A 17,859-nucleotide genomic window follows, 5' to 3' on the forward strand; every position below is an offset into this window, starting at 1 on the left:
AAATCACATTTGAAATTTCCAAATAAACCAAGTTTTATGCTTCAAAACGAAGTTTTGCTTCATGTAAAAATGTCCCCTTTAAATTACAAAAATCTGAAGAAGACCTTGCAGCCCGTAAGAGAGTTACCGTAAAGACAAAACCTGCACAAGTGATGGGAGAGAAAAAGGGAAGTTACCGATGGATGCATCCGGAGAAAACAAACAGGCGGAAACCCCCAGCAGGTGCCGAACGTCTGAAACGCTTGAGGGAACAAGGGGGAGGCTTCCTGGTTCACTCAGTTTTATGCTCTCACAGGGGATCCCTGCATTTAATCTGGCAACCCTATCTCCACCGAAACTGTACCTGTTGAAATCAAGGGGAGTGATATATAGCTCACTTCCCTGATTTCAAGTCATACATGTGTTCAGATTCTTCTTTGTGCGAATAGAATTCTGCAGCTCCCATCCTAGTGGATAAGTACATACATTTCTTATCCCTTTTAATTTATGGGATCTTCCATTCTTTTTCTTTCTTTTCTTTTTTTACATTTATTTTTTGAGAGACAGAGGCAGAGCACAAATGGGGGAGGGGGAGAAGGAGAAGGAGACACAGAATTCAAAGCAGGCTCCAGGCTTTGAGCTGTTGTTATGCCCAGATCGCAATATCCCCAAAGACCAGAGACCACCAGGGAGACTGAGTCACGCATGCAAAAGCAAAGGGCGTTTATTCGGGCTTAAGCTTGGACTCTCAGACCTCACCCACGCAGTGGATCCATGCTGAGAGCCCCAAACAAAGGCTGGGTAGGATCTTTATGGGGTTTGGAAAAGGGGGGTTACAGAAAATTATGACATAGGTACAGTAATCCAATCATCATTGTATAACAGCCTTAGCAACAATTCTAACCATACACATTGTCCAGTGTATTGTTACTTTTGGCGGGACCCAATCATGACATTTAGTGTTTCTTTGAAAATAACCAATTACAGGGTGGGCCAAGGACCCCCATGTGGGGTAACTGGTTAGTCTAGCATTAAACAACTGGTAACTATCTATAGTTTCCATCTACAGACCCGTCCTAGGAATGCTAAGTGTGTTAGCTGGCCGCTTTTGATTGGGTCTTGCAAAGGTGGTCGCTTGTTGAGCAATATGTGCCCTTTCCTGTTATTGTCTAATTACTCTGGGAAACCGAAACTTAGGCCTTTAAGTTCAGAGGGGAAACTTAAAGCCTGTCATAGAGTCAGTTTGGTTCAGACCTGTGTCCTTTCACTGTCAGCACAGAGCCAGACTCCGGACTCAAACCCAGGAACCATGAGATCATGACTTGAGCTGAAGTTGGACGCTTAATTGACTGAGCCATCCATGCACCCCTGAGATCTTCCATTCTTTCATGTTAGTAAAACCATTAAGTTCTTAAGGAGATTTAAACTTGTATTTGCATATTTTGCATGGCTTTGTCTAACTCAAGATAAAAACTTAAGTCTTTTTGTTATTTCCTTTGAGTCAGAAAAATACTTCCTCACCGCTTATTATAAATTATTAATTTCTGTCCTTATCAATATTGTCGTCCATAATAATAACAATGTGTATGAATAACAAGAATCAACAGAATTACTTCTCATTCTGAAAGAGATTCCAATGGCCATTCTTTTATTATTTTTTTTAATGTTTATTTTTGAGAGAGAAGGAGACAGAACGTGAGTTGGAGAGGGGCAGAGAGAGGGGGAGGCACAGAATCCAAAGCAGGCTCCAGGCTGTCAGCAAAGAGCCCAATGCAGGGCTTGAACTCATGAGCCTTGAGATCATGACCTGAACCAAGTCAACACTTAACCGAGCCCCCCAGGTTCCCCTCCAATGGCCATTCTTTTAGAATACTTGATACCAACTTTTTTATTTTTGTTAATCATTGTAGACTCTGGCTTTTTAGACTTACTGTAAAGAAAAGAGTTAATATTCATTCATACTGCCAATCCAGTTTTACTTAAATTCTTAATTCCATAACTATACTCCTTTACCTTCTGTTGAAATTCCATCTTCATTTAAAAAAAAACAACATTTATTTTGAGAGAGTGCAGGCACATGTGCACACACGCACGTGAGCAGGGGAGGGCAGAGAGAGGGCAAAGAGAGACTCAATCAGGCTCCACCCTATCAGTGCAGAGCCCTGTAGGCTCAATCCCACTGAGATCACGACCTGAGACAAAATCAAGAGGTGGACACTTAACTGACTGAGCCACCCAGGTGCCCGCAGCCATCTTCATTTTTTTTTTAATTTTTAAAAAGTAAACTCTACCCCCAACATGGGGCTTGAACTCACCACCCTGAGATCAAGAGTTGCATGCTCTACCAACTGAGCCAACCAGGCACCCCTTTCATGTCAAATAAATGGCTTATTTTTTCTGACATTACAAGTAAATAGTTCTCAAATTAACAATACAGTATCCACACAAATTATACAATTACTGTATAAAGTTTAAAATCTTTTTGTCATTTTCTTCCATCACTGTCTTTAATGCTGTTCCCCCTTTTTGTTACATTAATCCCAGGGGCGGAGCCTGCTTGGGATTCTCTCTTTGCCCCTCCCTCACTCACATGCTTCGCTCTCAAAAATAAACAAACATTAAAAAAAAAAAAAGAATTCCAGGGGCACCTGGGTGGCTCAGTGGGTTAGGCATCCGACTTCAGCTCAGGTCATGATCTCACAGATTGTGAGTTCAAGTCCCATGTCCAGCTCTGTGCTGACAGCTCAGAGCCTGGAGCCCATTTTGGATTCTGTGTCTCCCTTTCTCTGTCCTTCCCCAGCTCATGTTGTCTTTCTTCTTCAAAATTAAACATTAAAAAAATAATTCCAGTAGAGTTAACACACAGTGTTATATTAGTTTCAGATGCACAGTGTGATTCAATAATTCTATACATTCACTCAGTGCTCATCAAGATAAATTACTCTTAATCCCTTTCAACTATTCCCCCCACCCCCCACCCTCCGCCCCTCTGGTAAACGTGTTCTCCAAAGAGTCTGGGGTTTTTTGTCTTTTTTCTTTGTTCATTTATTTCTTAAATAATCCACATGAGTGAAATCATATGCTATTTGTCTTTCTCTGGCTGGCTTATTTCACTTAGTATTATACGCTGTAGGTCCACCCAAATCATTGCAAATGGCAAGATTTCATTTTTATGACTAATATTCCACTATGCATGCATATAAATATAATACATACCACATCTTCTTTATCCATTCATTTATCAATGGACACTTGGGTTGCTACCATAATTTGACTACTCTAAATAATGCATAAACATAGGAGTGCATATCTTTTCAAATTAGTGTTTCTGTATTCTTTGGGTAAACACCCAGTGGTGAAATTACGAGATTGTAGGGTAGTTCTATTTGTAATTTTTTGAGAGACCTCCATACTCCATACGGTTTTGCACAGTGGCTGCAACAGTTGGCATCCCCACAACTGCATAAGTGACCCCTTTTTCTCCAAATCCTTGCCAACATTTGTTGTTGCTTGTGTTTTTTATTTTAGCCATCTGACAGGCATGAGGTACCTTTTATTTCTTGATTGAAATTTTTTATGATTTTCATGAGGGAAAGATTTTTTTAATTATTTAAATAAATGCCATTAAAAATATAAAGTACTAGGAAAATACTTCGAAATGTATATATAAAAAATTTGAGGGGCACATGGGTGGCTGGCTCAGGTGATTATACTTCTCACTCCTGGTCATGGGATTCAGCCCTGTGTCAGGCTCTGTGCTGGTTGTGGAGCATGACTGAGATTCTCTCCCTTTCTGCTCCTCCCGTGCTTGGACTTGCTTTCTATCAAAAAAAATTTTTGAGAAATATTCTAACACAAATGACAGAAAAGGTCCTAAGGTTTTTAATATATAAAGAGCTTTCATAAATCATGACGACAAAGATGAACAACTCAATAGAAACAAGACAAAGAACACGAGGCATTTCACAAAAAGAAATGCAATTGGCCAATAAAGATAAGAAAAGCACATGTTCACCATCACACATTTAAAAATTAAAATGAGGTACATTTTCTATTAGCTTGGTATTAATTTAAAGTTTATATATACCTTTAATAAGTTTTATATTTAAGGTATACAACATGGTAAATTTTATTGTATATTTTACAAGTTAAAAAATTGAAAAAAAGGGGTGCCTGGGTGGCTCAGTTGGTTAAGTGTCCGACTTCGGCTCAGGTCACTATCTCACGGTTTGTGGGTTCGAGCTCCATGTCAGGCTCTGTGTTGACAGCTCAGAGCCTGGAGCCTGTTTCAGATTCTGTGTCTCCCTCTCTCTCTGCCTCTCCCTCTCTCAAAAAGAAAAAAAACATTGAAAAAATATTTTTAAAAATTGAAAAAAAATGATTTAGGCAAGAAGATACTGGCTGATAGCAGAAATGTAGTAATAGTCAAAAATGGCTTACTCATCTAGAATCACGTTTTTGTATCATAAACTATATTAATTTTTAAAATGTTTATTGTTGAGAGAGTGTGCAGAGTGTGTTTATTGTTGAGAGAGACAGAGGGAGACAGAGTCTACGCAGGCTCCAGGTGCAGTTAGCACAGAGCCTGACATGGGGCTCATCGGACATGACCCGAGCCAAAGCCAGATGTTTAACCAACTGATCCACACAAGTGCCCCTTTGTATCATATACTTGAACTGTATTTTAAGTCACTGTAGGTAGACTACATGGGGTGAAATTAAGCCATTTACATAGAAATGTGGAGACCACTGTGTTATTTTCCATCTCAAGATAGATCAGACCCTTCTCTCTCCTAGTAGTGGACAATCTCTACCAAAGAGAACTCTGGAGGTGGACTGCAAGGGAAGAACTGCTGTCCTGATTTCCAGGCTAGCCCTTAGAGGTTATTCTAGAAGAACGGATAAAGTCACAATGTGTTTCCTGGGGTGAACAAAGCTGTCACTTAATCAGCAAACATACATTCTCTTGGCGTAACTGAATCCCCTCAATTCATCTGATCGCTGTGTTTGGGGAGACAAGGAGGTGGCAGGACTGCTGCCCACAAATGCCAGGGGTAGGACCGCCAGATAAGAGGCAGGATGCCTGGGGAAATGTGAATTTGGATACATGGTGAATAAATTTTTTAGTATTAGTATGCCCCAACTATTGTTTATTGAGAATCCAAATTAAGTCCTATAAATTTATCTGCGTGATATGGGGGTGGGGAATGCTCACAAGCATCTTCAGACCCTGGCAGCCTCAAAGTCCCCTGGGGGCAGTGTTTTCCTGGCCTACCAGGACTCCTCAACCACTCTCCTGGAGCCAAGCAGGCACTCCACTTAACCACAGGCGGGCACGGAGACTGGAGCAGAGCCCACGTATACCCGTTTCTCCCATTTGTTCTGTTGTTTTGTGAAGGTACCCATCAGATTTGAGCGCTAGTTCCCTACAGAAGTCACCAGCACAACAGTGCACCCATTACTGGCTTTCCTCCTCCCTTCCCTTCTTGCTCCCTCATACCTGGCTTCCTTGAATCACACCTCCCTAAATAAACTCTAGGCCCTCAAGCCCTTGTATCAGACGGTTTTAGGGAAACCCAAACTGTTGTCAGTCAGTACTGGAAGTGTCCCTAGAAACTGAGCCCTCAGGATGGGATTCTGGAACAGGTCACTCACCAGTCAGATGGTTAGTAAGAGGAGCCTGGGGAGGAGTGCAGTGGTGATAATCCCTGGGATGCTATACATGGCAATTAGCAAGATTCTCACAGTTATACCAAGAGATGAGGTACAGGTAGAAAGGGAAGCATTAGCTTCTGGAACAGTCCTAGAACTTGAACATTACTGGGATAGCAGCAATTATTACGACTGCAGAATTTCTCTCTCAAGCTTTGAAGAGAGAAAACAAAAGGCTTAGGTCGGCAAACTCACATCAGGGCATGTTGTGGAAGCCGAAGTCTCCCATGGGAGGGAGAGTGACCCCCACCTTCTGCAGTCAGAGCACACTGGCCTGAAATCCAGGCATAGGATTTACTGCGAGGAGGGCAACACTGCAAAGATAGCTAAATGCAAAGGCTTGCCAAGTCATTTAGGCCACAATTCTGGGCCCCGATTGGGAAAGATTCAGATCCTGATGCACGGGACACCTGGGTAGGTGTGTCTGAGTACCTCAAACCTCAAATTCTGCAGAACCCTCCAGCCTAACAGACACATCTCCCTCTGCCCTTGTTGTAGGAGAGCACCTTCTTTGTACGTGGAGAAGGCGCAAAGATCTCACCTGATGACAGTCAGGGAACATACAGGATGGACTTGAAGGAATCCTGTTGTATATTATTGACTTGCAGAGTTTAGAAGGAAGTTTTGAGTCCGATTTTCAGACTTTGGCAGAGGCAGAACATATATTCACAACCAAAATGCACATGCGGCTGACGAATGTTTCCAATGGTGAAAAAAAATGTCCAGTGTGCAGAAAAAAATTAAGTGCAACACAGCCCAAGATGCAGGTACTGTAGTTGTTCTACCCCAATTTCCCAACACACTCCCTCATAAGCACTGAAAGTTCTCATGACCTCAAATCCAAATTTTCCAAAAGCTACAACCAGGCAGGAATAGTTTCCTCTCTGTAGAATAGTGCCCAATAACCAACATACCATTTATTTGAACAGTCCCGAGGCATTACAGGATGTTATACGTTTATTCTGAATCAGATTAAATTGTGTTCAGGGTGGCTCAATTCTTTACAAATCATACTTCTTGAATACATGTTAAAACAGTTAAACAGTTTCAGTGTTTCTTAATTATACTGGATGAACTCAGTTTAACTATACAAAAGGCAATAACGGCCTGGTTCAGGGGACCCAAAGTATGGTGCGGGGACCCCGTCCCAGCGAGCTGGCCAGTGGGGAATGAGCACTCCAATGCCCTCCACGGCCTCCTTCCCACTGCGCCACCATCTGAGCACTCATTCCTCAGGCACTCTTGATGTTGAGTGAAACAAAATCTACCACTAGAGTTTATATTGCAATTACTGGGCTTCGCCCTAGGATCTGTGTGCTAAAGCTTAAAAAACAAACAAAAAAACCCCAAAAAACTACCCAGAGAACAGTCTCGACAGTTAAAGCACTTCTCCCTCTCCAGTGTGGACCCTCTGATGTTTGGAAAGATTGGACTTACTACAGAAGGTTTTTCCACAATGATTACACCAATAGGGCTTCTCCCCCGTATGGATTCTATGATGTTTATTAAAATTTGAGCTGTGGTTGAAGGCTTTCCCACACTCCTTACACTTATAAGGCTTCTCTCCAGTGTGGAGTCTCTGATGTGAACTAAGACCCGCATGCTGGCTAAAGCTCTTCCCGCACTCATTACACTGGTAAGGTTTCTCCCCAGTGTGTATCCGGTAGTGTCGAATGAGGCTGCCTTTACCACTGAAAGCTTTCCCACAATCCTTACACTGATACGGTGCCTCTTCAGTGTGCATTCGCTGATGCTTAAGGAGGTCTGAGCTCTGACCAAAGGCTTTCCCACACTTACAGTCATAGGGCCGGTCTACCAAGTGTGTTCTGTAATGAAGGGTGAGGTTGGAACTGTGACTGAAAGCTTTCCCACATTTGGTGCACACATATGGTTTCTCCCCAGTGTGTGTTCTCCGGTGTTTAGTGAGATTTGAGCTATTACTAAAGGCCTTTCCGCACTCGGCACAAATGTAACGCCTTTCTCCTGGGGTAGGTTTAGTGGGAATCAATTCTCTGCCTTTCTTAGAACCTTTGTCCAGGAGAGGAGTTTTTGTTCCTCTTTCCTTTTCAAGGTTTACCCGCTGCCTTTCTAACCTGGACTCACATTTGTTGGCCATAACCCCGGGAATAATATCGCTTTTGAATTCTTGAGATTCTTCAGAACTTTTCTGCTTGTCTGTTGATTCCTCATTCTGGGTGCTCGATTTATGATCTGAAAACAGTAAGTAGGACAAGAACATGTCAGTTGTGTTGTGTTCTGAGAAGCAACTGTTAAAGGAGAAATCGAAACATCAGATGACGTGGATGGGTTCTCAAGGGTGACCAAGTACCGCGTGAGAGGTCACAGCATCACACGGATACACAAGTCACCACGAGATCTAGTTCACAGTACCAGGCTTCCACACAAGCCACCCGACCAGCAGCTATTAGGATATGACGAGTACACAGCCTTCTCTGCCAGGAGAGCCTCATATCAAGAGGGCAGTAAGGTAAATCCAGGCATAGTGGGATAGCAGCAAAGAAGACAGTGATTTTCAAGGGAGAAAGAAACAAGTTAAGAAATATTACTGAATGGTAAAAGTTGATTAAGGAAAATAAAAAGGATAATAAGGGAGACTAGGCTAGTGGCAAACCCCATTCTCACAGAAGTAGACTATAAAACCAACAAAAGAGGACATTCGGTCCCTGTATGATCAGATGGTGCTAACCTCCCATGAGAGTTGATTCTCATCACATACCCTACAGTAGCTATGTCTTACAAATCTTTTGGTTCTAAAGTTAATACTGCAAAATCAGATCAAAGCAATATATCTTCTTTAGAGCCCTGCACCAGGCAGTGACACAAATCCACCTAACCTGTCCACATACATGGAAAAGGGGACTAAAAGAAGTCCACACTGAACCATGGCCTCCCTCCAAGAACTATTAGCTTCCCGTGAGTACAGAAGCCTCAATCAACAAGGTACTTTCCTCTCTGCCCCTTCGCTGGCCCCTGGCTCTCTCTCTCCGCTCGACCATCTATTTCCTTCCATCCAACCACTTCAATGCTCACCTGCTACTTCGTGTCTGCTGGGGACTGCAGCAGCAATGGATAAACAGTCCCTTTCACTCTCTGTCATAAGCGTGGCTACACGTACAGATTTTCCCTCAAGTTGCCGTGTACTATGTGTGGGAAACATGCAATTTAATAAATAAGCTAAAAAATATGTTTTTAAGTTTTTACTTCTCTTGAGACACAGGCAGAAGAGAGGAGAGAATCCCAAGCAGGATCCACCTCCTGAGGCGTGAGACCATAACCTGAGCCAAAATCAAAGTTGGATACTTAACCAAGTAAGCCACTCAGGTGCCTCTAAGCTTTGAAAAACTTTAAATAGCCTTATAAAGTAGAAACTGAAAAGAACTTACAAGGGCCATTTCTGCATAATCTAATGCCGATTTTAACAGGTTCACTCAATTATTAACAATATTAACAAATAAAGAAGCCTCATCTCTTACTGGTTCATTCAAGCTGTCACACGTCTGTGAACAGTCCCCTTTTTAAAAATTTTAAAATGTTTATTTATTTATTTTGAGAGAGACAGAGAGAAAGAGAAGGCACTACTGGGGGAGAGGCAGAGAGAGAGAATCCCAAGCAGGCTCCTCGCTGCCACTGCAGAGTCCAATGTGGGTCTTGATCCCACAAATCAAGAAAGACATCATGAATTGAGTTGAAATCAAGAGTGGGACAGACAGAGCCACCCAGGCACCCCAAACAGTCCCTTTTAAAAACTTTTAAAAAATGTTTTATTTACTATTGAGACAGAGAGAAACAGCATGAGTGGGGCAGAGTCAGAGAGAGGGGGAGAATCCGAAGCAGGCTCCAAGCTCTAAGCTGTCAGCACAGAGCCTGATGTGGGGCTCAAACCCATGAACTGTGAGATTGTGACCTGAGCTAAAGTCGGCTGTTTAACTGACTGAGCCACCCAGACGCCCCGAACAGTCCCTTTTTTAAGCTCACTTCAACCAACCCTTTCAAGAGAAGAGTACTTCATGTTCCCACGCCAGGATGCTGGCTGAGTCGCACCTAGGGAGGAAAGGCATTCAGGCACTCATTCTGCCTCCATAGCCAGACCAGGGAAGTCAGTCTAGGGCACTGCCCCACAACCACGAATTAGAATTGTTTCTTTCACTACAAAGGCCCGAGGCACCAAGCAGGCGGCATAAAAGACAGTCCCCACCTTGACTCTTTCTCAGCTCTGGAGTGAAATCCTGCTCTTCCCCCGTCTCCTGGATGTACAAGGGCTCCCAACCTTCGCATTGGTGACTGGTCTCCACAGACTGGGGCTGCGGGCTGCTTGGAGGCTTTGCTGTTCCTGAAGAGGACCTCTTCTCCCACATCTGTTTCTGTTCATTCAGAGGTGGTGAGACCTAGAGACAAGGAATGATGGGATTTGTGCATAGCTCACTTCAGAACTACAGTGGGTCTGAACTACCCGGGACCACTTAAATATGCATCTCTTTTTTAAGACATACCATACAGTAAATGTGTTTCTCTTCCTTATGATTTTCCTAAGGTTTTCCTTTCTCTAGCTTACTTTATTGCAAGAATATAGTATATAACACATATAACAAACTAAGTGTTAACTGACCATTTTTGTTATTGGTAAGGCTTCTGGTCAACAGTAGGTTATTTAGAGGTGTTGGGAGAATCTAAAGTTATACTGGTATTTCACCCCTAACCTCTGTGTTGTTCAAGGGTCAACTGCAGAATGAAAGAAAATACCAAGAGAGCTAATGTACAACCTCTAGGAAAAAAAAAGAAACCCATCCATCTCATTCAACTCCCATGGCTAAGGATCAACACTGGACGGTAGAAGAAATACAGGAGGAAACATGATCTAAGTCAGCAGAAACTTCTATTCAGCTACTCGCATTGGATGGACAAACCCAGCCCACCCCGAATGCTATGCTCTCAATCTCATAGCAGAAAAGGTCTCCTCAGCCTACCTGCTGCCCTGGCTCATCCAGTTCTTGCTCCAGATCTTCTAGGAGAGTGACGGCCTCTTCAGCGCTCTCCGGGCAATGCTCCTGCACCCAGGCCTGGAGCTCCTGGGGCAGGATGGTCAGGAACTGCTCCAGCACCAGCAGCTCCAGGATCTGCTCCTTGGTGTGGATCTCAGGCCTCAGCCACTCACAGCAGAGCACCCGGAGCTGGCTCAGCGCCTCCCGGGGGCCAGGGGTGTCATGGTACCCAAACTGCCGGAAGCGCTGGCGGAACACCTCCAGGCTAGGAAGGCACTTCCCTTCCTCTTCCTCATCTTTAACTACCGCAGGCCCTCTCTCCCGTGGAGGCCGAGGGCCCCGAACTGCAGTCATGCCCAAAACCTTGGTCATCACACAGATTCCAGAAACAGCCTCGCTACAGATGGGACTATGTGGAGCAGGAATACTGGTTCTTTTGGGTTTCTGGTTCTTTAGGGCTACACGTTAAACCTGAGAAAATATGGTTACCGTAAATTACAAAAAGAAAAAAACGATGCTGTCAGCACAACAAACTGTGGAAATTATGGCCACCACAAAACTATCATATAAAAATTACTGTCCAAAATCATTCAGGAGTCAGCTCAGGATATACTACTTCAATTTTACTGTCTTTACTCTAATAAAAAGTACACTACGGCATATTTTAAAATTAAATTTATTATATTTTAATTTTAACTTTGAAATTTAAAAAGTTTTCTTTAATTTGACAGAGAGTGCACATGAGTGAGGGAGAGGGCAGGAGAGAGAGAATCTCAAGCAGGCTTCGTGCTCAGCGTGGATCTCCATGTGGGGCTTGATCCTACAACACTAGGATCCTGTGTTAGCTCAGATGAGATAAACAGTGGGATGTTCAACCAACTCAGCTCTAAAGATAAATTTAAACTATCTTTGCTCCAAAAACTGTTTCAGAATCTTACAACTCCTGAGATTTCAACAGGACACCAACAGGCCAAATGCAGCCTGTCTAAATCTAAGACTTTGAGCATCAACATTAAAAATTTGTTAGTCAGGGGTGCCTGGCTGACTCAGCTGATGGAGAATGTGACTCTTAATCTCAGGGTCATGAGTTCGGGCCCCAGGTTGGGCATAGAGCCTACTTAAGAAAGACAAGTGAATGCCAAATTAGACTAAAAGTAACCTATTTTCTTATAGAGGAATTTATTTTGATGAGATATATATTGTTGAGAAGAAACAGGAAAAAATTAAATCACAGCAAATGATACCCCCAAAATGCTTAAAGTATTTTGCTTTTAAATATGAAATATTCTAAATATCTGTCAGTTGATACATTAGAACACCAAAAACATCTGTGGTAAGTAAATATAATTACTTCTTTTTCCCTCCCTTGCCCCAAAAGGGCAGTCCATTCACTCAATATTGACTTGAATACCTGCCACAGGCATGGAGCTGGGGCTTCAGTGATGAATAAGACAGATGCACTCTCACCCCCACAGAGCTTTCAAGTCTGTGGGGGAGATGGAAAGTAGAGGAGTAAAGAGACAACAGAATCAGACTATAAAATTACTGGCATTCATGAAGCATACTCTGAAAGAAACCTGCATGAATTAACCTTTACATGCTTGTGACTGGCTTTCCTGAGCATGTTACCAAACTTTAAGCAGCATCTGTCAGGTCACGTAGATGTCCCATTCTGGGTTTGGATAACTGAGAGTAGGAAAACTCCAGTGGTCTCAGCGAAGAGCCAAACAGATAAAAATCTATGCGGGTTTTTGTTACTAGACACGAGAATGGTAACAAGGGTAAAGACCATAAAAAGGATGTACAAATAGCTTACAGAAGATGAGAAAACAGAAGAGTCAAAGATGATCTAAACCTAAGGTATTTAAAAACTTCAGTACAAAAAAATAACAATGAACATAAAAACTTGAGTATGCTGATGGCTAACATGCATGCCCATCTCTGGCCTGATATCACTCCAAGTACAAGTCTCACATATATCTCCATAATCATAACAAAGGAAAAAAAGGATAAAACAGAAACAGTGATATTACTCCTTTATAGATGAATTCAATGTTTTAAATTCTTTTTTTCATTTTCCAAATTTTCTTTAAGGGTTATTATTACTTCTACATCAGAAAATCTTTGAAGACAAACCAAACTGATTTTACTACTAATGCCCCAACTTTATGGCCTTCCAAAAGAGAAAAACCCCAAAAAACCCCCAAAACCAAAACCAAAACCAAAACAAAAAAACAATCACAGACCACATAGAACACCCCCAACAAATGCACCTGTTAACAGCTTTTGTTTTTTTAAGTTTTTTATTTTTATTTTTACTAATCTCTACCCTCAATGTGGGGCTTGGACTCATGACCCAGAGATCAAGAGTCACATGCTCCAACTAAGCCAGCCAGGTGCCCCTAGTATGTTACTTAAGTATTTACTTTCACACATTTAATTAACACACATTAAAAACATATTTTCTATGACTGCTTTCCTTCACTGATTTTTGTGACCAATTCTGATAATTTTATTTTTTATTTATTTTTAGTCCTAGTATTTTAAAATATATAAAATGGGATCCTAGGACTAGAACCTCAATATGTAACCTTTTATGAGAAATTCAATAATTATCAGCTGCTAATTAGTTCGGAATTCTAGGGATGCCAGTACTTGGGACTGCCCTCTACTGCACCCCATTTCTGAAGCATCCTAGGAGATTTCAACAGGTGGCTAGACAGGGTGGACCCGAATCAGTACCGCGCACTCCTTCATGCTGCCCTGCACACTTCTAGAGCTCTCAAGTTCAGGAGAACTTGAAATCTGAGTGAGGAGAGAAGCACGCCATCTAGTTTCCACACAAAAGGCTAACAACCTGAAAATAACAGATGGAGTAGTGCCGGTAGCATGCATTTGAAATGCTTAAAAGTAGATCTCCGCAGTGATGAAATGCCTTCTCATGACTGGTTATAAAATTTCACACTCCACCCACAGAAGGGTATTCCTAGAATAGGATAGATACTGGAATCTGTTTGGGCTGCTCAGCTTCTGGGATCAAGCCTGGGAAACTCAGCAAGATGGGAGGAATTACTTAGCAAGGAGGCATTAAGCAAGGAGTGACCTGTATCACATTCATGTGGATCTGTTCCCAGAATGGCATATCCAATCTCTCACAGATCACAGAACTACCTCTGCAAAGTATGCACACAGTCACATCTAAAGAAGAAAAAGTTGGGGTTCCTGGCTGGCTCAGCCGGTAGAGCATGTTAAGTTTGATCCCCACACTGTATGTGGAGATTATGTTAAAAAAGAAAAAAATGGGGCACCTGGGTGGCTCAGTCGGTTAGGTGTCTGACTTGAGATCAGATCATGATCTCGTGGTTTGTGGGTTCTGACTGCTTGCTCAGAGCCTGGAGCCTGCTTTGGTTTCTGTGTCTCCCTCTCTCTCTGCCCCTCCCTCGTTCACACTCGATCTCACTTTGTCTCTCAAGAATAAATAAATGTAAAAAAAAAAAATTTTTTTTAAGGAAAAAAAACAAAACCTTAAGAAGAAAAAGTTTCCTTAGATGCTGCCCGCAACTCAAATCTGTGTCTTTGCAAGACCACAAATGAATGGAGGGATAGGCGCTTGGACCCCTTCATCCCTGCTGCATTCAGTCTTCCTGGAGATTTCACCTAGTCACATGGCCTTAATTACCATCCACGTACTCCCAACCACCAATTTATCTCCAGCCCAAACTTCTTTTCTGGACTCTAGACTCATGTGACCAACTACCTGTGTGACACTGCCATCAGCATGTCCAATGGCACCTCTAGTTTAATTTGTCCAAAACCTCAGTCCCCGTTCTCCTCACAGCTATTCATCTCAGTTAATGGCAACTCCATCATTCTGTTTTCTTGAAACAAAAAACTGGTCATCCCGGACTCCTCCTTCTCATTCTACAGCTAAGTCATAAGCAAATCCTGTGAGCCTACATCCAAAAGATCCAATGTTCAACCAATTCTCACTACCTCCAGCACTGCCATCCCAGCCCCTCCCCTACTTGCCTGGAGAACCGCAAGAGCCCCCCCGAGGGCTTCCACCCCTGCCCCTGGGTGTAGTGCCAGCAAGCAGCCAGAGCGAGCCTGTTAACATACACGTCAGGTCATGCCATTCCTCTACTCATGCCTTTCAGCGGTGTCTCCTGAAGTAAAAGGGCAAGGTCATCACAATGGCCAGCAGGGCCTCACAAGGTCTCAGCTCTGTTGCCCATCTGACTTCATCTCCCACTTCTTTCTTGTTCATTCACCCCAACCGTACTGTCCCTTGAGCATCTGAGGCAAGCTTGCCACCTCAGGGCATGGCGTTCCCTCTGCCTAACGCCTCTCCAGATCATATGCGGCTGGCTCCTCCAGGTCTGTACTATGCTCTTCTCGCCAAGGCATCCCTGACCCTATGTTGTAAACTGCACGCAATCCTCCCTCACCCCAGAACTCCTTATGCTCCTAATCTACTCCTTTCCTTCACATTACTTACCTCCACACAAATACTATATCTTTTACCTTTTTTTTTTAAACTGTTTCCTTCTTGAATGTCCGCTCCTGAGGGCAGAGACTTTTATCTGTTTTCTTCACTCCTGTATTCCAAATATCTACAATATGTCTGGTATTTTGCAGGTACTCAAGTATCTGTGGAAAGAATGTGATATATGGATCTTTGGGGGTACTCATGGAATAAAAGCTGTAAAATAAGGCTTTAAAAAATATCAGTATGGGGGTGCCTGGGTGGCTCAGTGGGTTAAGCATCTGACTTCAGCTCAGGTCATGATCTCACTGTGAGTTCAAGCCCTGCTTCGGGCTCTCTGCTGAGAGCTAGCTCAGAACCTGGAGCCTGCTTCGGATTCTGTGTCTCCCTCCCTCCCTCCCTCTCAAAAATAAACATTAAAACATTTTTTTTTAATTAGCAGTATAAATTTAAGCTAAAAAAATATGGCAGCATCAACTCATGCTTAGTTTACTACAGATACAGGTGAGTACAGAATTAGGTTAAGTGTATGTACATGAGTTAGTATGCAGACATTTATTTCCTAGTTCTGTCCGCTGTGAAGCTTTAGAAGCAATGACATCCTGCAACCAGCACACCCGGAGCCCAAATCTTGGTTTCTAAATATGATTCTCCAATAAAAAGAACTAGAAAATAGAGAAATTGGGGAGCATACAAAATGAGCCTGGAGCATCCTGTAGTAACAGTTACAAAAACAAACAAACAAACAATGGGGCATGTCAAAGGGACACAGAAACCAACTTGAAAAGAAAAGCTCTCAATAGCCGCAGCTGAAACAATTTGAGCAGTAAAATACAGTAGTGGATTACAACTGAAATGTGACATAAATATCTGCAAATCCACATGATGTTTAAAAAAAAAAGTGACTGAATAAACAGAAGAGATAAACCTCCTATCCGGAATTATGCCAATTTATTTATGCAGATACTCCTCTGTCAAGAAGGTAGACTTACCTCTTCACCCTGAGTGCACTTAGGGACTTGCTTCCGCGAGAAGATTGTGGAAAGGGGCTGAAGGGAAGTACTACTATGCAGAAACCCGGCAGAAACTAGCGTAGCTGGGTCACCAAGGTTAACATAACCAATGGTAAATGCACCTGAAAATGACAAGGGCACATCACCTCTGTGGCCTTCCTCCTTGAAACCTGGACTGAGGGATGGACATTCTATAAAATACCTGACCTGTACTTCTCAAAACTGTCAAGGTCATCAAAAACAAGGAAAGCCTGAGAAACTGTCACTGACCAGAGGACACTAAGTAGACTTGAAGAAGAATAATTAATGTGCTACCCTAGATGGATCCTGGAACAGAAAAAGGACACTAGGGAAAAACTAGTGACATTCAAGTAAAGTGTAGAGCTTAGTTAACAGTCATATACCAATGCTGGTTCCTTGGTTGTGACAAATGTACCCCGTAATGCAAGGGGTTAACAATAAGTGAAGAAGAGGCATATGGGAATTCTGTGCTATCTTTGAGCTTTCCTATATATCTAAAACTATTCTAAAAACATTTAAGGGACACCTAGCTGGCTTAGTCAGTGAAACATGTGACTCTTGATCTTGGGGTTGTGAGTTCAAGCCCCACGCTGGGTAAACAGATCACTTAAAAGTAAATATTTAAGCCTAGAGCCTGCTTCTGATTCTGTTTCTCCCTCTCTCTCTGCCCCTCCCCTACTCATGCTCTGTTTGTCTCAATAATAAATAAACAATAAAAAATTTAAAAAACCCTATATATTTAAAAAATAATAAAACATTAAAAATATGGGGCGGAGGGAAAAGCAGTTTTAATACATGCTATTCTATTCTGGGGTAGTGGTAAAAAGAAACACAGCTGTTAACTTTAATCTTTATGATGCTGAAGCAGACCATTCTTAGAGTTAGATATTCTTAAAAAGTTGTGCAGCCTTTGTATGATTTTTTTAAAGGCACCTGCTTTGTCTTTAGGAGCAATAATTTATTTGACTCTCATTCAACAATTATTAGAATATTGGCCTAATGAAATAAAGTTTCTAGCAGATCTATTTCAAACATATCACAAAGTTTACTTTGACTTTTTTCAAACTGTCGCAGACTTTGAGTCTGGAGTTCTGAGATGTCCAGCAAGAGAACGGACACAGAAATGAGAATGAGAGAGGCTAATGTCTGGGAGGAGACAAGAGCTCCAAACAGGGGTTTCATTTCTATATTTATTGAGCTCTCAAGATTTTACATACATGGATTTTACATACAGAAGGAAACAATCAGATAGTGACCATTAACTTGTGTAAGAAGCAAAGGGTTTAGGGGGCAACTGGCATTTGAAGTTGATATCAAAGCACAATGATATATTGGTGCCAGATGGAAAGTGTTTTTCTGTAGGTGATACAGCCAGTTAGCAGTTATTATCTCTCAAGTTTACCACTGCTGGAGCTTGCAAACTCAGGGTTAACAAAGTGCTCTTCTGGCTAGCTAACCTTAGGTGCTTCCACCCCGCTGAGGCTTTCAGCCGCTAAGCTTGGTCTTAATGACTGGCCGCGGGCGCTTTCCCCCTCTGGTGGCTTTCCACCCTAAGCCTTGTTAAGCCATTTGTGCAGGCAGAGAAGTTTTTTCTTTTTCTTTTTTTCCAACATTTATTTATTTTTGAAAGACAAAGAGCAGGAGAAGG

General features: G+C 42.4%; 1 protein-coding gene across 5 annotated transcripts in view; it reads right to left on the reverse strand.

The window, feature by feature from the left end:
* Positions 1 to 17,859, reverse strand: part of ZNF3 (zinc finger protein 3) — a 64,743-nt gene that overhangs the window by 10,627 nt on the left and 36,257 nt on the right. Inside the window, exons 2-6 of one of the 5 annotated variants that reach the window (XM_029946874.1) lie at positions 16,170 to 16,312; positions 15,216 to 15,341; positions 10,677 to 11,162; positions 9,908 to 10,097; positions 6,612 to 7,902 (exon numbers count right to left, since the gene is read on the reverse strand). In XM_029946874.1, coding sequence (XP_029802734.1) covers positions 7,070 to 7,902; positions 9,908 to 10,097; positions 10,677 to 11,063 — 1,410 coding nt within the window. In that variant the 5' untranslated portion in view covers positions 11,064 to 11,162; positions 15,216 to 15,341; positions 16,170 to 16,312 and the 3' untranslated portion in view covers positions 6,612 to 7,069. Of the gene's footprint in view, positions 1 to 6,611; positions 7,903 to 9,907; positions 10,098 to 10,676; positions 11,426 to 15,189; positions 15,342 to 16,169; positions 16,313 to 17,859 lie in introns of those variants that run through there. The other 4 variants (XM_029946873.1, XM_029946875.1, XM_029946876.1 and 1 more) reach the window with 4 other exon arrangements.

Source organism: Suricata suricatta, chromosome 8 (assembly GCF_006229205.1).
Source record: "Suricata suricatta isolate VVHF042 chromosome 8, meerkat_22Aug2017_6uvM2_HiC, whole genome shotgun sequence".
NCBI lineage: Eukaryota > Metazoa > Chordata > Mammalia > Carnivora > Herpestidae > Suricata > Suricata suricatta.